Source organism: Episyrphus balteatus, chromosome 3 (assembly GCF_945859705.1).
Source record: "Episyrphus balteatus chromosome 3, idEpiBalt1.1, whole genome shotgun sequence".
In the NCBI taxonomy this organism is placed as follows: domain Eukaryota; kingdom Metazoa; phylum Arthropoda; class Insecta; order Diptera; family Syrphidae; genus Episyrphus; species Episyrphus balteatus.
The window spans coordinates 99,864,620-99,892,084 of record NC_079136.1 but is presented as its reverse complement, the minus strand read 5'-3'; the positions used below and the strand labels follow the sequence as shown (position 1 = coordinate 99,892,084).

The 27,465-nt window shown below is 30.5% G+C and overlaps 1 protein-coding gene across 4 annotated transcripts; it reads left to right on the top strand.

Annotated features, from left to right (window-relative positions):
- On the top strand, nucleotides 1-25,873 carry LOC129913122 (glucose dehydrogenase [FAD, quinone]). Of its 4 annotated transcripts, none has more exons than XM_055991631.1 (5): nucleotides 1-806; nucleotides 23,632-24,835; nucleotides 24,895-25,028; nucleotides 25,097-25,279; nucleotides 25,345-25,873. In XM_055991631.1, the coding sequence occupies exons 1-5, from the start codon at nucleotides 804-806 to the stop codon at nucleotides 25,693-25,695; spliced, it is 1,875 nt and encodes a 624-aa protein (XP_055847606.1). In that variant the 5' UTR covers nucleotides 1-803; the 3' UTR covers nucleotides 25,696-25,873. The 4 variants fall into 4 exon arrangements, with proteins under 4 accessions (XP_055847606.1, XP_055847608.1, XP_055847609.1 ...); XM_055991633.1 differs by having other exon boundaries at nucleotides 2-772; XM_055991634.1 differs by having other exon boundaries at nucleotides 5-806; nucleotides 25,127-25,279; nucleotides 25,345-25,870.
- The last annotated feature ends 1,592 nt before the right edge of the window (nucleotides 25,874-27,465 follow it).

Below are 27,465 nucleotides of genomic sequence, written 5' to 3'. Positions count from 1 at the left end.
TAACAAAATTGGGGTGCCAAATTTTAGTGATTCTTGATAGATAATAAATCAAGCTTTGCATTGAATACTGTCTCTATAAGCTGAATAACGCGGAATAACTAAAGTTTTGCTCTAACAAAGGTACAAAAATCGAAAAAAACACGTTTTTTTTAACTTCAATCACCAAAACAAAAATGTAAAACACCCTGTGAAATAAAAAATTACTTACATAATTATACCTTGATATTTAAAAAATATAAAAAAAATAAAACTTTTATTAAAACACACACCAAACGCACGAGAAAAAATTAAGAGCAAAGTAACCTCTTTCACCTAATAAAGAGAAAAAAAATCGCCAACTGCAACTTCGAAGCTATTTTTTTTTTTGTTTACATGATCCCCACCTATCAATACTTTTGTTATCACTTTCTACAATCTATTAGCTTTAAGAAAAACCGGTTTTGGCATCAAACAAGACAAGTCATTTTTCGAATTAAATTCCGCTAAATTCGCGAAATCCCACACTGTGCGTCGTGTCATCGACTAATAAATTTAATTATGAAAATTAATAATAAAAGACCTGTAGCCCACAGAAAAGGAGAGTTTGCCCTTTAAAGATAATTTTTTCCCAAATATTTACTACTGTTATTTCCTTACAATTTAGTCAATTTTTTTTTATATTTTATAATTTGGAAACGTACGAAAGAATACTTTATTTAAAAATTCACTCTAATGTTCCCGCGTTTGTTGGCATTATTCTTAGCAAACGAATAAGAGAAGGTGAAGGAAGAAAGTGAGTTCAAAGTGGTAATATTTATGAAGAAATGGTAATTAAAGTTGTTAAGTGAGACTTTTATGAACAAATAAATATTGAAGTAAATGTTAATTTATTTATTTTAATATTTGAGCAAAAATAAAATATTTATTAGGTATGTTAACTATTGGATATGAAAATTATAAAATGACCTATAATTGGCCAAATATTAGAAAAAAAAACACATGTTAAAGTGTGAATCACTGGAATGATAAAAAAATCTTTATTTTTTTTTGATTTGGTACCCCTAGAAATCGATTGCTAGACACCCTTAGAATATACACACCAATTAAGAGCTCTTTATATTAATGGGAAAATCCTCCGCTTCACAATTTTCAACTTTTACATCAAGCTTCTACTAAAAAAAATCATTTTTTTATTAATTGACTTTTTAGCAAATTTTTTAATATATTCTTGTAGGAAATTGAACGTTCTACAAAAAAGGCCTTAAACACTTTTTTCGTTTATCTAACCGTTTAATAGATATTTGAGGTCCATAAATCGATAAAATCTTTTAAAATTCGTTTTTTGTTCTTAATTTTGTAACAAATTGAAAATTTATAATAAATCAAACGCGCAAAACATATTCTTGTAGAAAACAGATTTCTCCACAAAAAAAGTCTTAATAACTTAATAAAAGCGGAGGACCTTCCCATTAATATAAAGAGCTTATTTTTTGTGTGTATGAGATGCCCAATGCACTTTACAATTCCAATTTTGCAAGGATGCGGACGGAAAGACCTAAAGTAATTATAGTAATTAATAAGTACAATATACCCTATAGGTAGTTAATATATAGCCCAAAAAGATTTCTAATATAATTGGATATACATAACATTAAAAATTAAAAAAATTAAAAAACAATTTAGTAGGTATGTTTCAATATTTAAGTTTTGTTTCAGGCTAAGTAACTCTTACAAAAATTAAAAAATGAAAACAAATGAAAATGGGCACTTTTTTGTGAAATAAGTATATCAAACCATGAAACTTGGAGCTGTTTCTGAATACTTTCAAGTAACATTTCTTATTAACTGGACTATATTTAGATTGCTTAGACTACTTGGAACAAATTTTTTAATAAATTATACAACTAATTTTGTCGATCATGTTTTTTTTTCATATCTTCAAATTATGTCTATAAGAAACCGCCAAAGCCTTAAAAGTTATATCATGAATTGTATTTGTCTATTTGCAAATAATTGACCTTTTACTTCGGTATTAAGAATATACAGTACATATAACACTAAAAGTTCATTAATTTCCTATTTTAATGGTAACAATTAAACTTGATTAACCTACTAAGACCATGTACCTACTTCCGTATTTAAGAGAACTCTTGACCGGCCACGCATAAAATAATTAATACCACAATGTAGGAAGGTACTTGGGTGATAACCTCTGCTAAATGCTGCTAAAAACATATGTAGCTATATAGAAACAAGTTCACCAATTTGATGATTGTATACCTTTTACTTCTCTTGCAAAAAAGAAAACAAAAAACGGGTTTAAGGTCGGTGAATACTTTTTGAAAAAAATTTGTTCACTTAACTAAGTAGATAAATTTGCTAATATAATCGATATTGATGTACCTAAATAAGGGTAAAGACATAATTATTTTATAACTATATTTCATTGACAATACCGACAAAAGCAATCTCAAATTTAATATAAAACAAATAAGATTTGTCTAGACTAGACAACATTTACCTACATTGTAGATTGAGACTCAAAGTAATTATTAATGTTGAATGCCTTTCACTTTTTTTTAAATCAATCAAACTACTAATCCAGGATCAAAATATTTTTTTTTAATAGTAGGTATTAATAAAATCCCAATTTTTTTAACAAAAAAAAAATAATAAAACTCAACTACAATGGCTTTTTTTTGCAAAATAAATTGCAAAAGTGCAAAAATAATCAAGACTCTATTTTTTAACCAAATTACAAATACAAGAAATCATAAATTAAATCAATAAAAAAAATACATCTTCGTTTTTGTAGAGCTGTGGGTTATTTATAGATAGTACCCATAAATATTTTTCATCCAAGCGAAATTTTTTCAAACTTTTATTTTGATTTTATGTCCCCCATGTTATTATATTAGTCATTTAAGACTCAACGACCCAACCAACCTAAGTGTTTGTTGTCAAATCATATGTGACCATTTGTGCATAATTTTTTTAATTCAATCTTTTGATTCCAAATTGTTACAAATCTATATTCGTTTTAATTAAGGTTAAACACCTTAAACAAATTTGCATGCCTACGAGAGGCGAGCTTCATTTCATTTGTCCATATGCAAAATTTATTTGTTTATTTAGTTTTTGCCTCTTCATTTTTGTTAAGTTTTTTTTTTAAATCCGGAATCATTACAAGCGCCGTCTATGATTGATTTAAAATATTCAAATTAAAACTAAGTGGAAGTTTCCGAGACAACATACAGTGGGATAATATTTATAGAGTAGTTGGAACAAATTTAAAATCAATTGAAATATTTTGTTTTTTAATCGAATCGGTGATAATTTTAATAAATTTAGGCTGCATATCGAAAATTTTAATGAAAGTTGTATTTTATACAATTTTAACGATATCAAGGGGCACGGTAGTGCCCAGCCAAGTTCTCTAGCAACTTTGGCACTACACCCTTATTTACAGGAAACAACTCAGGCCATTTTCGACCCCCCTCTAACTTCCACACCAAAGATGCTAGAAATTTCAAACTCACTACATTTGTTGAGCTCGTAAAAACCAAACTCCTCACAAAATTTCAGCCTCCTACGATGAGTAGTTTCTGAGATATAGGGCTTCAAAAATCGCAAAACCGTAACTGACTCACTGACTCACTGACAGATCATCACAATTATGGAGAACTTCCCGATATCGTAGAAACTTGAAATTTTACACTGTGATAGGACTTGTGGTGTATACAAAGGAAAAAATCGAAAATTTGAGATTTTCAATTCAGGGGGCGTGGCATCCGCCCATTTCCGCTGAATTTTCATCATATATTATAGAGCACTTCTGATTATCGTAGAATCTTGAAATTTGGTAGAATAGTAGAGCTGGTAGTTAATACAAAGGAAAAAATTTAAAACTTGAGAATTTCAGCCAGGGGGCGTGGCAAGCGCCCATTTCCGCTGAATTTTCATAAATTATTATAGAGCACTTCTGATTGTCGTAGAATCTTGAAATTTGGTAGAATAGTAGAGCTAGTAGTTTATACAAAGGAAAAAATTTAAAACTTGAGAATTTCAGCCAGGGGGCGTGGCAACCGCCCATTTCCGCTGAATTTTCATAAATTATTATAGAGCACTTCTGATTGTCGTAGAATCTTGAAATTTGGTAGAATAGTAGAGCTGGTAGTTCATACAAAGGAAAAAATTTAAAACTTGAGAATTTCAGCGTGGCATCCGCCCATTTCCGTTGAATTTTCATCATATATTATAGAGCACTTCTGATTATCGTAGAATCTTGAAATTTGGTAGAATAGTAGAGCTGGTAGTTAATACAAAGGAAAAAATTTAAAACTTGAGAATTTCAGCCAGGGGGCGTGGCAACCGCCCATTTCCGCTGAATTTTCATAAATTATTATAGAGCACTTCTGATTGTCGTAGAATCTTGAAATTTGGTAGAATAGTAGAGCTAGTAGTTTATACAAAGGAAAAAATTTAAAACTTGAGAATTTCAGCCAGGGGGCGTGGCAACCGCCCATTTCCGCTGAATTTTCATAAATTATTATAGAGCACTTCTGATTGTCGTAGAATCTTGAAATTTGGTAGAATAGTAGAGCTGGTAGTTCATACAAAGGAAAAAATTTAAAACTTGAGAATTTCAGCCAGGGGGCGTGGCAACTGCCCATTCCCGCTGAATTTTCATCAAATATTATAGAGCACTTCTGATTGTCGTAGAATCTTGAAATTTGGTAGAATGGTGGAGCTGGTAGTTTACACAAGGGAAAAAATTTAAAGTTTGAGAATTTCAGGCAGGGGGCGTGGCAACTACCCATTTTCACTGAATTTTCATCAAATATAGAGATTTTATATTCTACAGCCATACCTTGCAAAAAGTAGTGAAATCACAACAAAAACATTACTGTTAAAAAAAGAGCCAAGTTCTCTTATATTGAAATTATGCTGGCACAAAAAGTACTGAGATGTAAAAGTGTACCAAGTTCTAAAGTTTGGGTTCAAATTCGTATCAATAAAATTTTGATTGTTTACTTGGCAATTTTTGAAATAACTTTAAAAATCGATAATTAAGAAAAATTGTCAAGAGAACAATCAAAATTTTATTGATACGAATTTGAACCCAAACTTTAGAACTTGGTACACTTTTACATCTCAGTACTTTTTGTGCCAGCATAATTTCAATATAAGAGAACTTGGCTCTTTTTTTAACAGTAATGTTTTTGTTGTGATACATATCACAACAAAAATATTACTGTTTAAAAAGAGACAAGTTCTCTTATGTTGAAATTATGCTGGCACAAAAAGTATTGAGATGTACGAGTGTACCAAGTTCTAAAGTTTGTTTTCAAATTTGTATCAGTAAAATTTTGATTTTTCTCTTGACAATTTTTCTTTTAATGATCGAATTTTAAAGTTATTTGAAAAAATTGCCAATACAAATTTTACTGATACAAATTTGAAACCAAACTTTAGAACTTACAACGCGCCCTGTCTAAAATTCTGAAATTTTAAACTACCAGTTCCTACTATAGTGGGAAGTTCTCCTTAATTTTGATGATCTGTCATTGAGTCAGTGAATCAGTAAGTCAGTTAAGGTTTTCGCGATTTTTGAAGCCCAGGGCTTCAAAAACTTTCAATAGGCACTCAATTTTGTTCGAAGGAGAATGGAAAAAAATGCATAGAATTTGGTCTTAATATCCAGGATTAACAAGACGAACATTTTTGGGTCCTCCAGCTAGTATGGAGTAATTTTACTTTTGCGTCAAATAAAATAATATGAGTAAGAAGTTATAGGTATACAAAAATATACAACATTAAAATCAGCCCTCTTTCACACGATAGAAAATTGCTTGAAGGTTATGTCATTGTTATTTTGAGTTTCAGCTTATTGATGGTTTAAAATGATTCTTCAAAAAAGTTTCACAAAAATGTATACCCTCTTAAATTATATTAGTTAATCTAAACTTAATAAATTTTAAAGAAGTTCTTGGCCCAAATTGTTAGCAAATACCTACACCAAAATATAATTGTTAGCAAACACACATAAAATATAAAAATAAAACGAATTTCGGAAACTTTTTCGACCTCTGTCATCGCAATCAGTAACTCTGGAGCGTCAAATTTGTAAAATAAAGTGTACATAGTTGTAGGGAGTTTTCTCTATCAACGATTTAAAAGAAAAAAGGAGGACAGGAATGGCGGAGAAGCGCTAAGACGGGGAATAAATTTGATTTCAAGGAACAATAAAATGCAAAGAAAGTTCTATATAATTAGTCCTATATAATAATTTATTGACAATTTTCTTGTAATTTGACTGAACTAAGACTTAAGGGGATGCTGTTGTCGTTGTTTATGCAGTTGTTGATGAACCAGAAGCTGTAGTTGTTGATGAACCAGAAGCTGTAGTTGTTGTTGAACCAGAAGCTGCAGTTGTTGATGAACCAGAAGCTGTAGTTGTTGATGAACCAGAAGCTGTAGTTGTTGATGAACCAGAAGCTGGAGTTGTTGATGTTGATGCTGATGTCGTAGGAGCTGCAGTTGATGGTCTTGGTTTATGAGGTCCATGTGGACCACCGGGACCATGTGGACCACCACCGGGACCATGTTGACCACCAGGTCCATGGTGGGGACCACCAGGTCCATGATGGGGACCACCAGGTCCACGTTGTGGACCACCACGCCCAAGTTGTGGACCACCGCGTCCCGGGGGCCCACCACGTGGTCGTTGCGAGGCAGCAATAACTGCCATAAGTACTACTAGCGCCAAAGTTAAAGTAAGTTTTGATGCCATGGTTGTTCGTTTACAAGTAAACTGGTTATATCGTCTAAAACATTTCAATTTCGTTCCTTATATACTCTGTAAAAGTTTGAAACTATGTTCATATTATAATTTTTAAAAATTAAATAAATAAATATTGTACACACTTACAGGTGTTACACAGCTGATATTTTTTTTTTAAATAACATATGGAACTATAGACGTAAATGAAAAGCTATATAATGTTTATTTAGGGAAGTTTAATTAATTACACGTTTTAGTACAAAGATTTTAGTGTACATACTCGTAATATTCTGTTTGAATATTGTTGATTTTTTCAAAAATAAATGAACAGAAAAATGACGTATATATACTTACTTTTAGTTGACATTACGTATTACGTAATGTTTAGCTTGATAGGGCTCAATTATTCTTCACATCCACTTCCGAAACTGCCTTCCTAATGAAGGGAAGCCGTTAAAGAAAAAAGGCTAAACTCTGGCTGAGTTGTTTGAAAAAAAATAGCAACTTTTAAACATGCACTTGGACTTGTGTAAGAGCTTTTTAAATCCTTGATAGAAAGATTTTCCAACCAAATGGGCGACCATGGTCCACCATCACTTTTACATGATGATTTCAACAATTACCATCAAGGATAGTGTAATGCCGGATGCCTAAATTCATACTTTCTTGGTTTGAAAAAAAGGTGCAGATTTTAAAAAATTAATAAGAAAAGTTTAAATTTGTAGGTATATGTATACCAACATAAGCGACATGATTTAAAGGTATTTTTTAACACTTATTCCAACAAAACTCACAAACAAGTCAACCTGAACATCCCTGAAAAGTAATGCACCTTATTCATGTTGATCTGACACAAATATCTGAAGTGTAGTTTTTCAATTTTTTAAAATCTGCACCTTATCTTCAAACCAAGAAAATTAGGACTTGTGGACATGAGTTTTTTTTTAGATTTTTGAGGGTAGTTAAAGAATATCCAAAGATTAAAATGAAAAAATTAGCCTATTAGCACTTATTCCTAAGATGAACAAGAATCTTCTTTAGTGCATATCCTAAAATTTGCCCCTCCATCAAAAAATACCATTATATCGTAGGTATATATATTTTTTGTAATGGATTGTTTTGATTTTTAATAATGATGGATTCTAAAATCTTCATGCAAAATTTGGTTCATCTACCATAATTTTTAAGGGTTTTTCGGCAGTAAGTTTGCAACTGTTATAATAATATGAGTTGAGAGATGAAAAACAGGTATAACTTTTTCCAGAGACGTCAGATTGTCTTGATTTTAGATTTTTTGGAATCAACATTAAAAAATATCTTGAAATCGTGTATCATATCGCACATGTACTACAAAAGTGTCACAACTCAAAAAACAGATTTTTTTAGTTAGGTATTGACAAAAAAACAATTTGAAATTTTCCCGGACAAATCTATCTAGTTGCCATTGATATAATTTGAATAGTTTTTATTCCAGAAGGTAAAATGTCGTTTTAGATGTTTCATTTGAAATAAAAACTACTTTGACAAAAATGACACATTTTTAGTCCAAAGATCACGAAAATTGTCACAACTCTAAAAACGTGAATTTCCAAGGTTTAAGATAGTTAAAATGATGGTGGTTTTCTAAAATTGGTTAAAAGTGTGTTTCCTATTCTAAAAATTAAGTAAATAATAAATATACTCGTTCTATTCTCCTTAAATTGGTTTATCGTCTCTATTGAAAAATGAAGATTTTTGAGTTGTGACACTTTTGTAGTACATGTGCGATATGTGTATATCCCGAGTCGAACTTTATGTACGAATTTTGATCTCAAACTGCTTAATAGAATCTATTTAGGTAGTTTTCATCTTAAAATAAACCTAAATATGAACTTTGTATACTTACTATACTCAGTATCTTCTTAGAAACCTTGACGACATATATTTAACGACTTTTAAAACTGAAAACACTTGTTTAATCCTTAATATTCTATTTGTGTCTAGAATTTTTAGACCTTACTATGTACTTGAAAAGCTCTTTAAGCTCGGTAGATACCACTTACACTTTTAGAGCTAGTTTGAGACTATTAAACACCAAACACTTTTTAAGTACTAAATGCTCTTCTTGAAATTTGTACTTTTCAAACTCTTAAGACTATTAAAACTCAAAATTCTAGCTATGTCCTAAAAATACAAGTTCAGACACGCAACAAACTTGACCATTGTCTCGTGCACTTGTGACTTTAAAGTGCATTCGAAATAGGTCATTCGGCGAGTACGGTCGGTATCGGCTATTTTTTTTGATTGAGTGAAAAAAACCACCGTGAAATAAAATGCAAAGAAAAAAGTGGAAGTGAAATTTGAAATGTAGAAGTGAAATGAAGTGAATGAAAATAAAAATTATATTTTAGTAAAAAAAACTAAAGTAAGTAAAGAAAGAGTGTGCCTACTTAATAAGGCGGCCAGATTTTTCTTACACCTTCGTTAAATTGTTAAAATATTGAAAAATTCCGGGATTTGAATATAATGGCTCTAAAACAAGTTAAAAAAAAAAACAAAAAAAAGTCGTTTTCATAATTACGTCCGTCGGTGTGTTTGTCAGTTTGTAAGTTCGTTGCGTGCGTCGTTGCGTGTCGGTGCGTCCAAATGTACATGAAAAACAGCCATAACGGGTGGACGGATTTTTTTCAAATTTGGTACGAATGATTTTGTTTTTGTTTGGTTCGGTTCTAATGATTGTGATTTAATTTAGTAAAGGTTATGCTGGCGGTAAATTTAAAAAACTTGGGTTCTTAGTTTTTCTCAAAAAATACGGATAGCAGAAATATAGTATTTTTGTAAAAATAAAAAAAACGTCACTGAGGCTCTTATCCATATTGTTAAAAGAATTTTGTTTAAAAAAAGTAGAGAAATGATTTATGTAGGTAACTTATTAAAATTTTACATTTGAATGGTTAACTAATATACGTATTTTGATCTACAAGAAGTGTGACCCAGTCATGCATTTTATTTGTTTTTACATGACTGGACTTGTTGGTAAATTTATTTAAGAAACATCTTTCTGTTTTTTTTTAATCAAATTTAAAGCTCACTGAAGTTTTGAACTGAATTTGTAAAAATTTCATTTTTTTTTTATGAAAAACTAATATAAAAAAATTTAGTAAGCAATTTTGAATTTACGTACGTTTCCATACTTGCAGTCAGGCTTGCTGTTTTCCGTCAATTCCATTATAATCTTTAAAAAACAACAACTACTTGATAGTAAAAATGGACTAAATCATATCTTCAGATTTTCATAATATCTTATATGCATTTTTTATATTCATTTTTGAACATTATTTATATTTAAATTAGAATTTGTGTGATCTAGTAAGAATTTATAGACCCTAGAAAGAAAAGAAGGGCCTATCGAATTTTTGAAAATATGTAGAATATATAGGACTTAATGAGTTTTTGTAGAATATTGAGGTTTTAAAAAGGACTTAATCATATTTTTGTTGGTCCTAAGTAACTACCCAAAATGGGATTTTTTCCGATAACCGACTATTTGAGGTCTTAAGTAGAGGTTATTTCCTTTAGAAATTTAGTGATATTTACGACCTATTGAATCTAAACAAAGAATATTTGGGTTTTAAATAGGATTTAAATAGTGCCAAATGTTCGACTCGGGTAGTACCATAGCCTATTTTTGCTAATTTTGAAAATCTCCATTTCGCGATTTGACCTTGAAATCGCGACAAGCGGACATGAGATTTTTCTAGACTTTTGAGATATGTTATAGAATGGCAAAAGGAAGATATTGAGCAAAAAAAATTTCTACTAACATTTATTCCGAGATTTACCCCTTTTTTCTTCTTATTTGACTGTATTATTACATGTCTGACGTTTTAATTGCGTTCGAACTTTTGGTTCAATTTCTTCTAATATTAATGTATGTCGTTCACAACCACAACTGAAGTACGTATATTTTTATTGATTTAAATCCATATTTATTCCCAATTTTGTCCCATCGTGTGACACCCGCGCTGATTCAGCGAAATTGGTAATTTACAAAATGGACAAATTAAGACAAAAAGAAGATTAATTTCCATATTTTCATTCATCAGTTTAGCTTTTGATTGGTTAATAATAGTCCGAGAGTAGCTAACATCGATTATTTTTTGAAAGATTTGTGATTAGTCAATTAATCATTCCTTTAGGCAATTTAATTATGCAAATTATTTCAATTATAAAATAGTATTTAAATACATTATTGTGAATTAATGTATAAATTAAAAAAGAAGAAAAAATTTAAGAAATTCCAACAATTTGAAATGCTTAAAAAATAATTAAGTAAAATATTTTAAAACCTATACTATTTGCATAAAAACCTCCTGAACTATATGAGAAATGAAGAACCTCAAGGCCTTGCTATTTTGATAAAATGTTTTATATTTTATTACAGTTTTTTTTTTTTATTGATGAAGGTCGGATGTAGAAAGTTTTGCAACCATTTAATGTGATACTAGACTAGATTTTTAATCAAGATATTGATAGAAAAATAAACAAATTTTTAAATGGATAAATGAGTGTTTTGTATTGATATTTGGCAAATTAGTTCAATGTTAATGAAGGCCAACCAAAGCAAATGAAAACATTTCAAAAAAAAAGGTATCATTTGACAATCTTTCAGAAAAAACAACAATATCCAACTGGTTTCAGTTTTAGAGGTAATACCACTTCGTTTACATGAAATCAAGGGAGAACAAAAGTATATTTATGAGGAAAATAATGAAATTTGAGGTGTGTGATTAGATTCCAAGCTACTGCACGGAGAAAAAAAATCCTTACTTCGGGTCTATTAACCTTTATTTCTGGTATGTTTAACTAATTTCTAGAGTATATTTAACTATATTATGATTAAATATACCACTGCCCATTTTCTGTAACTTTTCTCACTGGTGATAAAATATTTGAATGACTTTAAAATACATTAAATCTCATAAAAATAAAAGAAATTTCGTGCCAAATCATAATTTCTTAATTAATAAATTCTGAATTTGAAAATTTGTGGAAGAAAATGGATTTTAGAGACGTTACATAAGTTTTTCGGCAGTGATAAAGTTACTGGAACGGTATCAGGAGTAAACTTATCCCTTGTGTTAATTTTTCTCCGTGTGGTCCCGATGGTCTTGGGCTGCTGATTATACTTATTGTATATAGTGGATTAGTATAGTTGTCCGTAATGTATTGTTTTTTATATTTTCTTACTAGTCTTGTTATATTGAATCCCATTGCATTCTCAAGAAATATATATGAAAGATTGTCAACTTCTGCATTGTTTTCAATGACGTAAACCAATTTGGAAAAATTGGCCTAATTAGTTTCTTGGAAAATAAAAGTTTACAACAAATTTTCATGTTAACGAGAATTCATTTTAAAGCCCCAAGGTTGCGCTGGCAGATGTTGAGCAGGCTTCGAGTGAGGTTTCGACTCTTCTGGCAACTAGAATTTACATAATACATAGATGTGTAGACTTGGCGAATGTCAGTCGGCAAATAGGAAGGCATCTCAGAGCGGTGTTGTTACGAGATGATTATGTTGAAAAGGAATGACCCAGCCTAGATCCTGGTGCCTGGTGCAGTTTCAGTTCTTATGGTTCTTGTTTTATTTAACAGCTAACGTAAAACACCATGGGTTCTGGTCTTTGATTTTCTCAGAAGTGGTAAATTTTCTTGATATTACTGCACTTGGTGCCTAAATAATTCTTCTTATTCTATAAATTCTAGGTCGGCTGGAGTAATGACGCCATTGAGCAATAGCGTTCGCTATTATTCTAACAAAGATTTACATAACGTACAAAAAACATCCTTTGCATTTTTTTTGCCTCGATCAAGTAAAAGTAAGTAAGGGTTAAAAACTTTTCAGTGTTCTTTATACTATTAAAACAAAAAATGAATCGAAAATATTGCCCTTTTTATTTTGTCTCTTAATGTTTTACATGTAAAAAAATACTTTCAAATAGCCGGAACTCGGTAATTGTCTGTTGCCCTGAGACTAAATCAAAATAATTGATACCACTAAAAGAATTCTACGCGGATACTTACATTTCCACAATCATACATCCAGTTTAATATTTTAGAATTAGAAGAATAGGAGATATTCCTAAAAAAAACTCTCAATACAATCAAGTCATGCATTTTGTATTTACTTGCAAATTTCTTATTTGACATTCCAATTGTCACATTTTTAAATGAATACTTTAGCAAAAACCCAAATGGAATTTGTGATTCTCCCCCAGACACATCATGGCACCACATCACATTGTCATCGTGTTTTAGGACGTTTTGAACATACCTAAATCTTTAAATAATTATATGGACCGAGATCTCTTTTTCTTAAGCATGTCATTAAAATTCATTGGTTAAATCGTTAAATGTATCTTTTACTGGCTCTGCATTGAACTTGATGGCAAAAACTGTCTCACAGCATATCTACTATGACAACCAAGTCCAACAAGTTTTCAAGTTCAAGTGGAAATATTGAATAACCGTCCCATTGAACTCTGCAGCACAAAGTCAAGTCAAGTCAACGTCTCAGATTCGATTGTGCGTGCCGGTGAACAGCATCTCGCAAAGTGGTCTAAGGTTTGCGATCGGAATGCTAAGTTTCATTATTAAGTTGAAACCAATCGGAAACAGATCAGTTTGAATCAATTTAATGAAAAGATTCTTTTCTTTGTGTTGTTGTTGTTGTTTTTTAAATGTTGTTGATGTTACTACAAATAGACATTGGCATCAGTCACAGACTGCTAACAATTCAAGCTTTTTTTCATTCACGGGGATTGTGTTTTTTTGTAAATAAAATCACTAGTCGCGGAAAGAGTGCTAATGAAGAGTGCATATGCGTTATGATTATCAATGTAATAAAATCGAGAGGAGTGTAGTTTAACTAAGTTTGAAGCGATATACATACGTTATAAAAAAAAGATACTCTAGAACAAAAGTGCATTAAGCAGCCGAGCTGTAAGGTGATCAGTCTGTACAACATAAATTCTACATAACTGGAAATTCAAGAACATCTGTAAAAATAGCTTCAACAATTTACACAGTGAACCTAAGGTATAAAAAGTATATATTAAACGTTGGCTTGAAAAACACAAATGTGATAGTGGAAAAGTTTCGATTTTTTTTCATTAAAAATGCCAAAAAGTGTTTAAGGTTCAGCCTGAATATTGCATTTTTGTGGTTAAAGTTTAATACTTTTAGTGAAATAAAAGTTTTTTTTTTTTAGTATCATACGAATTGTAAATATAAAAATAAAATGTGCAAGTTAGTATTGTCATGTAAGGGTAATTTTTCATTACTTAAGAAACACCGGAATAAGGAAAGATATAAATAAATAAAGTTGTCCTTAAAAATATAACCTCAGTGAAAAAAATTTTTTTTCTCAAAAACGGGTCTAACAATTTAGATTAAAATTTTTGTGTGTGCTGTAGGGTACATACTTTTAAGATAAAAAAAAATGTATTCGAGTTGTTATTTTTTTAGCTTAAGTTTTTATAGAAAAGCGTCGTAGTACCCGTGAGGAAATTTAGTGAAAACACACATTTTTGAATTTTATAAAAAAGGTCATATTTTTATTTTAAATACGTTTTAAATACCTTTTAAAAACTTGTCTGTTGTTTTTTTGAAACTTTGTTTTTAAGTGTCGATAAATAATATTTTTTTTTAATGGCATATAAAATATTTTTTGAAAAATGTTTGCAAAATTTTATATTTATTTTATAAAAAATTGGAGGTTTTAATCAACGAAATTAGGAATAAGAAGAAAACAAAGACGTGTTTTTTTTGTCATGCCGTGCCGTCCGTCGGTCGTTGGTTAGGGCAGATTTTTTTCAAATAAGTTACGTACACAAACATACTTAGAATTTTGTCCCTGTTTTTTTTTTAACATATTTTCAATCTTTCAATATTATGTATACTTTTAAGTATCTAAAAATAATCACTTTTCATTTTTTTAAGACTATCTACAATGAAATGTCAAAAGAGTGAACAATCCTGGGTCAATTTGAACTACTTGTGCAAACGTCATCGATAGTAACGAAATAGATTTGAAACAAATAGATTAATTATAAAAATTTTATAAGCTTTATAAGATTCTCTAGAGGGAATTTTTATTTTTAGGACCAAAAATAACGGTAGGTACTTGCTATATAATGGAGGTTAAAAAATTCATTTTTTTAACGGCTTGTTTTTAAAAATCTATTTTTTCAAAACAAATCAATTAATTTACTTGAAATTTTGTTGTGAAACATTTTTGAAAATTTTTTTATACAAAAAACTCCAACAACTTTCAAAAAAAAAAAAAAAATCCCAAATTTTTTTCTTGTATAAAAAATCATATAAAATACTTCATTTCGAGATCAAAACCATTTAAAAAGGTGTTTTCGTAATTTTCAAATCAAAATTTTAAACATTTCTTGTAAGAATAATGATGAAATTAAATTAAAATTATTCTTTTACGAAGTTTTTAAAATTTTTTAACATTTATAGCAACTTTAACTATAAGAGCAAGTACATGCGACCCATTCGTTTTTTTTTTAACACTTTAAGCAATTTTGTAGCGCATTTTATTTAACAATATTTTAATCAATTTTGTACTTTGTAAGTTTTAAGAATTTAATTAACTTGAACTGTAAGAGCATGTTTGTGAAAAACAACAAAATATTCGATGAGATTCAAATCTGGACCACTTCAATGTTTGAAAAGATTAATTTTCTAAAGAGTTGGAAGATGATTTCGTAAAAATCGAATGGAAAAATGTTGAGGCAATCTTCTATTCGCATTATTCTGATACGTGTAAAGACGAAAAAACCCAAACTATAACTTGGTTAAGTTGGTGGTAGTATTAAAAAGTACTCCTTTTCACATAAATTTTTACTTTATGTTTAGTCATAGATTCTGAACTATTTTTATCATGATTTGGAAAATGAGGTATCGTTGAAAGCTTCTTGCTCCTCCGCTGGAAATAGTTTACTGCACGATTTCAACCCCAAATTATTTAAATAAAAAATAAGTTCAAAATTTAAAACTTGACTTCTTGAAAATCAGGCCCAAAAAGTATAAAACTAAATAATATTGTCATTTGAAATTGTTGTTGAAGTTCATTTGATAGCATTTAAAAAAAAAACAACCTTATACCTACCTGAAATACAAAAAATATATTCTCTAAAAGTAAGGTACCTATTTATAATTACAACAAAAAAATCTAAGGAAAATACAAGTTCAATTACTTCCACATAGTTCTAATATGAAAACAAAATGTGTTTTTCTTCACCAATGAAAAAATTAAGTAATTTATTCCACATAAAGTCAATTAATCTAAATTTGTATTTCCAGAAAATAAGAGCGAGGGTTAAATATTAAAAGCCTATAAATTAATCTTGTTTCTAATAAATCACTTAAATTGTATCAATTTTCAAAGCCTTACTTAAATCAGAAGGCTGCACTTATTTTTGTAACAAAATTTATGTTAGGTAATATAATTTATGTGTTTCCTTACATTGTAGCCGCTGATATCAATCTCCGGAATGAATACATTATTTTTTGATCCGACTGATGATATATGCAGCAATAAAATTTCAATTTACACTTTTTAGGCTATCACTGACATTGAACTTGTTCAAACCGATCAAAACAAAAACAAAAAAGAAGTAAACAAACTATTTTGGAATCTACATATTATGCATCGATACCATAAATAACTTTGCTCTGCAATGCTCTCGCCAGACTTGATTATAATTTATGTTTCAAATTTTTGGTAAATATCAGGTGGTTTCATAAAAAACATTCTATAAATGAGCCAAAGAAAATTAAAGAAGGCAGTTAAGTTACGCTCTCATTTACCTTAGAAGCAGGGTTAGTAAGGTAATTAAATTACGAAGAATATGAATTCAAATTGATACTTGATAGACTTGAAGGTATTCAGAATGTATTAAATAGAAGGTATTCCAATTTTAAGGTTTAATTTACATTTTAAGTAAGGTAATGTCCTCACGTTCAGTATAACCAGCGAAACGAAAAATAAGTTATTGCAATACATGCAATTTATTGTTTGTTTTTTTCATAATTCCTAGAGGGGAATTTTTGTTTACTAAGACTAAAACTAACTTTTCATATGACTGAAATAGAAAATGTTGCTTGTTCTCTAAAACGGCTGTAACGATTTCGATTTAAAAAAAATACGTGTAATATGGAAAATAAAGTCATAATTTTAAAATAAAATATTTTTGTAACGGTTTTTTTTTTTTTTTTTTTTATTTCTGGCTTTCTCATAAACGACTTAACCTTTTAAACTGTAGGGTCAGACTTTAATTTAGATTGTAGTAAAAATGTTATCAATGGAAAGTTGAACAACAAAAATAAAATGCACGACTGGGTCGCACGAACTTGGTCTTAGGGTTTAAGTAGTTAGAATTTTTAGGGCTTTTACATGGAAATTTGGTAAAATGTAATTATTGTAAAACAACATCTGAAACCAAACTGCCCTCCGAAACAAGTATGCAATTTCACTTGTTTTATTAAGATGCATTTTTAGAAAAAAAAAAACTCAAAATCATTCGAACCGTTTTTTTTTAACTAATTTTTTATACCTACCTTAGTAATTTTTCGGAAAAAAAACTTTTAAATAAAATTGGTATGCCATTTTGTAGAAATCACTAATCAACATCTAAAACCAAATTTCAAAAAAAAAAAATAAAACGTCCGGTTTTCGAAAATTTGAAAAAAAAAATTTTTTTAAACCTACAAAATAAATCCTTTTTACAAAAAATTCAGTTGAAATCGAATAAGTAGCTTCGGAGAAAATGAGATTTAAAAAAACGGTTCTATGGCAGATACCGTTAAAAATGATTTTCAAAAAGAATTTCCATTAAAAGATAGACCTTGTCTTAAAAATTAAACTAAAACTAAATCGTTAAAGCCGTTTTTGAGAAATTTCATCTTTACTAAAATCAGTATATGACAGGTACAGTTATTTTTGGTCCAAAAAAATGTATTCCAAAAACCCCTCTGGAGAGTCGCCAAATAATAATACATACCAAGTTTGATGTCAATCGCTTAAGCTGTAGCTTCGTATACCTACAGACAGACAGAAGGACTACAGGGACCCACTTTTTTGGCATTCTCTATCATCGTAATGCCATTTTTTGTACGAATACATAACTTCACCTATATCGAAAGAAAAAAAACCATAGATCTTATGATACTTGGGAAAACTTTAAACAAATAAAATCTTAAATTTTTTCAGTGCAATTTAACAATGCCTTAAATTCTTCCCCGCACAAAAAATCCAATTCAGCCAGTGCTAGAGATCTCGCAAGCCAATGAAATGGTTTATTTCTTCCTATCTAACTGTTACCATACTTTTTATCTTTCCAATTCTTAACTTCACGTACGTAGTAGGCTGGAGCTCCATCGTCATCGCGTTGCAATATGATGAAGATAGTTGAACAATAGGAAAATTCTTCCATATGTCAGGTATATCATTTTTCAAAAAATAATTAGTACACTGAGGGAAATAACGTAAACTAAAACGTTGATTGAATGTTGAAAAAACTAATTTGAAACGTTTTTAAAATAAAGTTACAACAACTTAAACAAATTTTAAAAATATCATCAGAAGTCTAAAAAATCGAAAAAAAGGGGGGCTAGAATTTGTTTGTTTTTGGCCCCTAACTTTCGATATATTGAACTTAGAGGTCCAAAAATTTGGAACAATGTTCGGAACAACTTTTTAAACCCGGGGAACAACTTTCAAAATTTAAATTTTCGAAAAAGGTGGGGCTAGGTCGAAAACGGTTTTTTGGCTCTAAAACATCCATTTTTGAAAATTTTTCAAAAAAAATTTGGAACAAATCGGGAACAAGCTGGAATAACTTTCAAAAATAACAATTTCGAAAAAAGGGGGGCTAACTTCACACACTCTCAGACTTCAGCTTTTTAGTTGCAGTTAATCACAGTAAATTTCAACAGTGAGATAGCCTGACGGTAAAGAGCTGTGGGATCAACCACCAGTGCACAGTGGGTCCCGCCTAGGGTTGCCAACCGTACTCTAAAAAAGAGTATTGTACTCTTTTTCACGTATGTGTACTCTATAATCTATAACTCTGATAGAGTACGTCAAAATACTCTTTTTTTTACTTAAGGCTGAGTGTACCACCACATAAACATAAGCATTTTAACGTTTACAAATTGGTGGAAAACTTTCATATTTTTAAAGATAGAATTGAATGAAAAAAAGAACGAGGCTTAAAATATTCGACCTTATAATTTCTAAACTTGAACAATTGTAATTTAGAGAGTACAAATACAAAACACTATAATTTTTGTCGTTGTTTTAGTACGACCAATTTGTTTTGTGTTTGTTTCTTAGTCAAACTTAAAATTTAATTTTTTACTAAAATTTTAATTTTTTTTTAATTCAAATTTTGTTCTCTATTTTACTTTGTTTTGTTTAAGACATCAAAATATTAGATTTTTTCTTGTAAAATATCAAGGTATTTAAAATTGAGTTAACCTTCTTATATATTTTTATTTCGATGAATTATATTGATAACTGCAAAAATTGTAAGCCATATTCTATCTGTTCTTGCCACTTCAGCATTCACTGAGAGAGTATTTTCGGTCTTGAATATGAAGTGGCGAAAGGAGAGGAAATTGATCAAAACTGAGCTCTTAAGGCCCCAACCCCAACCCCAACCCATAGAATCCGTTGCGTCCGTTCCGTCAATCCATCCGTTGAAGTTGAAGGATGGGACAGAAAGGGGTGACTCATAGAATACGTCGTATGACGGATTTCTTTTTGACAGCTCACTTGAAATTCCAAGGTGTGTTCGATATTTTGTCGCTGAATGTGCACTAAGGAAGTTCTGATGGAAGAAATTTTTAACTATTATTGTTGTTCTTTTTTTTTAATAAAATAAAATGCACGACAAGATTTCCTGTAGGTACTTGCTCTTCAGTTAAAAACTATTTTTTATAACAAATTATGAGTTGTAGGTATGACTTTGGCATAGTAAAATTGAACTCTACAACAGAATTTGTGTATTTAATTGATATAATTTATTAGATATATCATTAAATGTTACTTTTATTAAATTTTCTTCACAAACATAGAATTAAAGTTCACAATTCATAAAATCGGAGAAGTTCTGAAATTCCCCGGTGTGCACTCAGAAACAGAAAATCGAACTGATCTATTGTTGAAAACCAATGTCAAAGGATACGACGGATGAAAAAGTAGAAAGTTGGGCTACTTCTTCCGTCGAATCCGTCCGTCTCCGTCCGATCCGTCGCTTATGGGTCGCTTCCCATAAGAACGTGTGTATTTTATCGAGCTGTCAGTTGAAAACTTCGACGGAACGGACGCAACGGATTCTATGGGTTGGGCCCTTTAATGTATATGAATTTTGAATTTGAACATTTAGTCAAACACATATTTCAAAAACAACAAAAAATTGTTATGTACTGTAAGAAGCAAAAAAAAAAAAATACTCTTCTTTTTTCAAATGTACTCTTTTTTTTCGTCTCTGAAATCAAATATACTCTATTCCTTGTTAAAAAAGTTGGAAACCCTAGTCCCGCCATAGGTCAAAAATAAAAAAGTAAATGTCAATTTTTTAAAATCCAATGATTAAACAACGTTCTACAATCTCCCATCGAACCAAAACCAAAAAAAAATTGACGGTTACCCTTTTTTTCATTTCTTAATAGCCATTCAAAGTCGGTATATAAAAAAAGGTACAGTTTTTACTTGCTCTATAGGGCAAGTATTGGTTTCGTGTCAAAAAAAAATTTCGAGGTTTTAATCAAAACTAACATTACGATGATGGAGAAGTCCAAAAAAGTGGGTTTCGTCATGACGTCCGTCGGTCTGTGCGTCTGTGCGTCTGTGCGTCGGTGCGTCCATCTGTACAGGTAGCTACAGCCTAAACGGGTGAACGAATTGTCTTGAAATTTGGTATAGATGTTTTTTTCGTAATTTCCAAGGTTGGTTTTTTTTTTTTTTTTAATATCTCGCTTAGAACGTATACCTCCCATACAAAATTTTCGAGTTATTGCAATTTTCTCGAAAACGGCTCTAACGATTTTGATTAAATTTAACACACGTAATGCTGTACATAGTTCTAACATAACTGCGTTTTTAGTTTTTCTCAAAAAATACCGATAGTGGAAATATGGTCTTTACAATTTTTTGAAGCGCAGATGTCGGCTCTTCCCGTACATCATTATGGAGTTATTGCAATTTTCTCAAAAATGGCTCTAATGATTTTGATAAAATTTTGGATACGTAACATTCAAAGTAATTGCAGTAAAACTGCATTTTTAGTTTTTCTCAAAAAAGTCAAGTCAAATAAAAAAAAATTATTTAACCAACATTTGGCCTCCAAGCTAGCTCTTCCCCTACATCAACCAAATTTCTTAAAAATATATATACAGGCAGCTCTTATAATCTACAAGTAAGCTAACATAAAAGTGCTTTGAACTGCAAGAGCAAGTACGTGCGGCCCCAGTCGTGCATTTTATTTTATCGCTGCAGTTATAAGGTGTGAACTTGCGATAGTGATAGCGGGTGTTAAAAATTGTGAACAGTATTAAATTGTTATGGATATTAAACGAGAAGGTTAATACTTTCTAAAAACATAAATTATATTGTTAAATAACATTAAGGATAATTGTAATGGGGCTCGTTAGCGAAGCAATTTTAACCATTTTTATTTAGCTCAATTTTCATTAAATTAGAGATTTAGTTGGTTTGCCTTCAAGTGCCCTCTACAATTTAAGTTCTCAAATGAAGAATACCGTTCTACCTTTCGAAATAATAGCACCGTTTTTTTCCCTTTTTTCCCCTTTTCGAGTAATACGAGTTTAAATGACGATACACGGAGAAAAAAAAAATACAACGTAAAACTAAAAAAATTCCTTTTTGGCACTATTATTTTTATTAAAGACTGAACTAGAGGGTAAGGGTAAAGTGCTCGACTGACAGGCAGGTTCATTTCCGGCATTAACCATTTTTTTTTTTATTTTCAAAAAAAAAAATTTTTTTTACCTTTTTTTATTTTTCTTGAAAATAACCAAAATTTTAAAAAACTGACTTGATGCATTTTTTTGCAATAATAAATCATATAAAATGATAATACAGGTGTTTCATTAAAAAAAAATGGTCATTATATTTTTGACCGCACTTTGTATGGGAGGTGACCCACTGTGCAGTGGCTGCAATTTTGTTTCGATTTTTTCAATTGGTACTTTTGGTCAATGATGAAACAACTTGGATTTAATGATGTTTTTACTTGCGATATAGGTACTATATATCAAGTTATGCATTCGTACAAAAAAAAAAGTTGAGATAACATTTTTCCATGACATTACGATGGTAGAAAATGCCAAAAAAGTGGGTCCCGGAAGTCCGTCTGTCTGTCAGTCTGTCAGTCTGTCAGTCTGTCAGTCTGTCAGTCTGTCAGTCTGTCAGTCTGTCAGTCTGTCAGTCTGTCAGTCTGTCAGTCTGTCAGTCTGTCAGTCTGTCAGTCTGTCAGTCTGTCAGTCTGTCAGTCTGTCAGTCTGTCAGTCTGTCAGTCTGTCAGTCTGTCAGTCTGTCAGTCTGTCAGTCTGTCAGTCTGTCAGTCTGTCAGTCTGTCAGTCTGTCAGTCTGTCAGTCTGTCAGTCTGTCAGTCTGTCAGTCTGTCAGTCTGTCAGTCTGTCAGTCTGTCAGTCTGTCAGTCTGTCAGTCTGTCAGTCTGTCAGTCTGTCAGTCTGTCAGTCTGTCAGTCTGTCTGTCTGTCTGTATAAGGAGCTACAGCCTAAACGGATGGACCGATTGATGTCAAACCTGGTATGCAGCGTTATTTGGCGACTCTCCAGAGGGGTTTTTGGAATTAATTTTTTTGGACCAAAAATAACGGTACTTGTCATATACCGATTTTAGTAAAATTGAAATATCTCGAAAACGGCTCCAACGATTTTGTTTAAAAAATTCAAGTATTAGTTTAAAGTTTAGGTCTATCTTCTAAAAATTTTTTTTTGAAAATCATTATTAACGGTACCTGCCATAGAACCGTTTTTTTCAAATCCGATTATCTCCAAAACTGCTTATTCGATTTCAACGAAAATTTTTGTGAAGAAGCATTTATATAATTTAAATATAAGCCAAAAATAAAATTTTGGAAAAAAAAATGTTTGGATTTTTAAAAAAATTTTGAAAATTTTTTTTTGAAAAATCAAATTTTCGAAAACGGTACATTTAATTCTTTTGAAATTTTGTTTTTAGATGTTGATTAGTGATTTCTACAAAATGGCATACCAATTTTATTTTTAAACTTTTTTTCCAAAAAATTATTTATAAAAAATTAGTTTAAAAAAAAACGGCTCTAACGATTTTGTAAATTTTTTTTAATTTCAGATTTTATTTTATTTTTTTTTAAAAACGAAATTTATTTTTTTTTCCAAATTTCTATATAAAAAGTCTTAAAAATTTAAACAACTTTAACTCTAAGAGCAAGTTCGTGCGACCCCAGTCGTGCATTTTATTTTTATTTAAAAACGCTTATCGTCTTTAAAGTAAAATAATTCTGAAAAATCGTTAAACCAAAGTGGTTTTCGTTGATTTTCAGTAGCTTTTTCCCTCAGTGTAGACTAACAACTGTTTTTTGAGCATAGAAAAATAAACAAAAATTAGTAAAAATTAATTAAGATTGGTATCCCATTGATGTTACTGTTCCTAAAAAAAACTTACTCGAGTAACAATGAATATTATTAACAGTCTATAAAAAATGTTAAAAAATCAGTTAGGCCACTATAGTTTTCACTTAACTTTAATAAAATTAAAACTATTCGTTCTTCTTCCAGGACTTGTTATTAAAAATGCTTTTACTCCTGCTTTTTTGTGCAAGCTGTGTGCCATATGTTCGAACTCAGTCCTTAGTTGATTTGGTCTTAGATTTGGAGACAACCATTTTAAATACTCGTATTCCCGATAGAAAGGTCTTGCACAGGAGCTATGACTTTATTGTCATAGGAGCTGGATCTGGAGGTGCTGTAGTTGCTAGCAGATTAAGCGAAACTAAGAATGCCACTGTTTTGCTTCTAGAAGCTGGAGATCAAGAAACGTTTTTGAGTGATGTTCCTTTAACAGCACCCCTTACCCAAATAACCCGCTATAATTGGGGCTACAAATCCGATCCAGTGAAAAATGCGTGTCAGGGTTTAAGAGGTGGCGTTTGTAATTGGCCAAAAGGAAGAGGCCTTGGCGGAACTAGTCTTATAAATTTCATGCTCTACACTCGTGGTCATCGCAAAGACTATGACAATTGGTCTCAACTTGGAAACCTTGGGTGGAGCTATGAAGAGGTTCTACCTTATTTTAAGAAATCAGAAAGAATTGGAATTCCTGAGTTGCGTGATTCTGTTTATCATGGTCGAAATGGTAATCTAGATGTGCAGTACGCAAGTTATGGCTCAAAATTGTTGAAAGCATTTTTAAAATCAAGCAACGAAATGGGTTATAATATAACCGATCCAAATGGCGAACAATTGTTAGGATTTAGCAGATCGCAGGCTACAATTCGAAAAGGTAGACGCTGTAGTACTGCAAAAGCTTTTATTAAGCCTGCAGCTGGTCGTCCTAACTTACACATATCGATGAGAACTTGGGTCACAAAAATTCTTATTGATCCCAAAACAAAGCAAGCTATTGGAGTTGAATTTATAAAAAATAAAAAGAAACAAGTTGCTTATGTGAGGAAAGAGGTTATTCTGTCAGCTGGAACTATAGCTTCGCCACAGCTTTTAATGCTGTCAGGAATTGGACCTGCAGAGCATTTAGCTGAGTTTGAAATTCCAGTGATTCAAGATCTCAAAGTTGGATATAATCTTCAGGATCATGTCACATTGAATGGTTTGGTATTTATGACTAATGTAACGTCATTAAGTGACAAGAGTCTAATGAACCCATCCGATGTAATGAACTACGTACTTCAGGGTAAAGGACCTTATACAATTCCAGGAGGAGCAGAAGCTTTTGCTTTTGTTAGAACAGAAAGTTCAAATTATGGTAAGAGAAGAACTTTGGTTTATTATAATCCGAAATGTATACTTAAAAGTTTATTTTAGATGATGACTATCCGGATATGGAGATTGTTCTTGGAGCTGGGTCATTGAGTGGAGATACTATGGGAACGATGAGAGATTTACTTGGAATTACAGATCAGTTCTATGATAGTGTTTTCAGTGACATTGTTAAAAAGGTAAATATTTGGGTATTTTTAAAAGTCTTTGAAATAGAAAAGTTAGATAGATTTATTTGTTTAAAAAGACAAACCTGAATAATTTATTAATTTCACAGAACACTTTTGGAATGGTCCCAGTTTTGCTGCGTCCTAAAAGTCGTGGGAGAATATCTTTACGCAGCAGAAATCCATTTCACTGGCCGAGAATGCAGCCAAATTTTATGGAACACGATGATGATACACGAGCAATGATAGAGGGAATAAAAATGGTTTGGCCAAAATCTAAGTAATTTCTTAAGCTTTTATCATATAAAAATTTCATTCATACTCGTAGATCTTACAAATCAGCAACACAAACTCAATGCGAAAAGTGGGCAGTCAATTTCATAAAAAACCTTTTTTGGGCTGTGAAAATGAACCTTTCAATAGTGAGTCGTACTGGAGGTGTTGTCTTCGACTTTATGGATCGAGTTTACAACATCAATCTGGAACATGTAAAATGGGTCCAGATTTTGACACTGAAGCTGTTGTTGATCCTCAACTCAGGGTTAAAGGAATACAAAATCTTCGTGTTGTTGACGCTTCAATAATTCCCATTATTCCCGCTGGTCATACAAATGCAATTGTAATAATGATTGCAGAAAAAGCATCGGATATGATAAAACAATCTTGGGGAATGTTGTAGATGCGATGGAGGCTCAATTAAGGAGTTCATCAAGAGAGAAAAAATGTCTGTGATTTTATTAACATTATTCACCCATGAATAAGTGAAGAATTAATCATATAAATAATAATTCATAAACCACTCACTTTGTAAATATTACATTTTAACATTAAGTTTTAATTAATAAGTCTTAAAAAAAAATAATGTAAAGCAAAAATGTTTTATTTATTTTTGTTTTTTAATGGAAAGAAATTTTGAAAAATAATAATACAATATTATTTTTATGTGCATGCAAACAAATCATAGATTTATGTTTATTTTTATTTCAAAAAATCATATATATATATACATTTAACGGAAATTCGATTTTGAAGATTTATTTCCTTATACTTACTTAAAGCCTAAAAAGGTAAGTGAGCAATTGAGGACCTTGAATGAAGGTGGGGTAATTCCAAATTTAACTTTTTTTAACATTAAAAAAAAATCTTTGCCAAATTAATAATTTCAAGAATGTTTTAAAATGTCATGCTATTAGAAAATTTTGCTCTTTTTTAACATTTTTTAACCCTTTGTTCCCGGAGTAACTTTTTTTTTTAAAATTTTTTTTCACAAAAAATTACAAAAATATTGAGAAAAAGTTTTGATATTTTCTAATTACACCGAAACAAAAATATAATGATTGAACTAGTAATTACATTGTATAAGGAATGTTTTGAGCTGAGAGTACAAAAGTTGAAGTCCATTTTTTAGTTAAAAAAACTAAAAGATAAAAATGCGCGTACAAACCGTGTTTTACCAAAAAGTCTTATTAAACTAGTATTTAGATTGGAAAAGCAAATTTTCTGATGAAAAACATGTTTACATATTCCATAGATTGAAGAACCATTATAATCATTCTCTTGCAGTGTTACCGTTATTTAATTTTATGGCTCTAAGCTTAAGGCTACTTGAAAAATTGAGAAAACCTTCACAAATCCTGGATTTTTTTTTTAACTAAATATTAACTTTTATACAGATATTAAATTTTTTGTTGGTTGTACTACTCATAATGCAATATCTCATGCAATAATTTTCAAATTTTGGTTATTGCAATCAAAAATAATTAATTGGTGGTTTCATGGTGAAACTACAAGGAAGCAAAGGGTTAAATCAAGTTTTAGGTTAGATAACAGATATTAGTAACTACTACTATTTTTAAAAGTTTGGATCTGCCTAAATTAAAAGTATGTACCTGACCCCTTTTGATGCAAGGTCCTCAATTGAAATATATAATAATACCTATATAATAAACTTTTGTCAGAACCTTAATATTTGACTTCTATTGACTGAACTATGTTTTATTAGCAGCATATCACTAAATATACATAAAGAATAGAATAATTTCACAACTCATGTTTCTAGCTCAAATGAACAGGCTTATTCAAAACCATCTATTATATGGTCACTATGGCGTATGCGTAACATTTTTTTGCTGAAAACCTTAACTATATTTGGAAAAGCACCGTGCGATTAGGAGAACCACCGTGCGATTAGGAGAATACAAGAACTTGAATTTATGAAAACATTCTTAGATATTGCAAAAGAGAATGCATAAACTAACTGTTGGCAAAACCCAAAGAATGTGAAGAAAGGTAGAAGAGCGTATTTTAAAGTCTATGTTTGGGTAAAAACAAATGAATTATTTGGTTTCAGTTGAAGTGCGGGACACCCTGTATATTAAAATTTAAGTTTGAATATTTTAAAAATAAAGGCAAGAGAATTAAAATCTGCAATGTTAGCATTTATATGAAA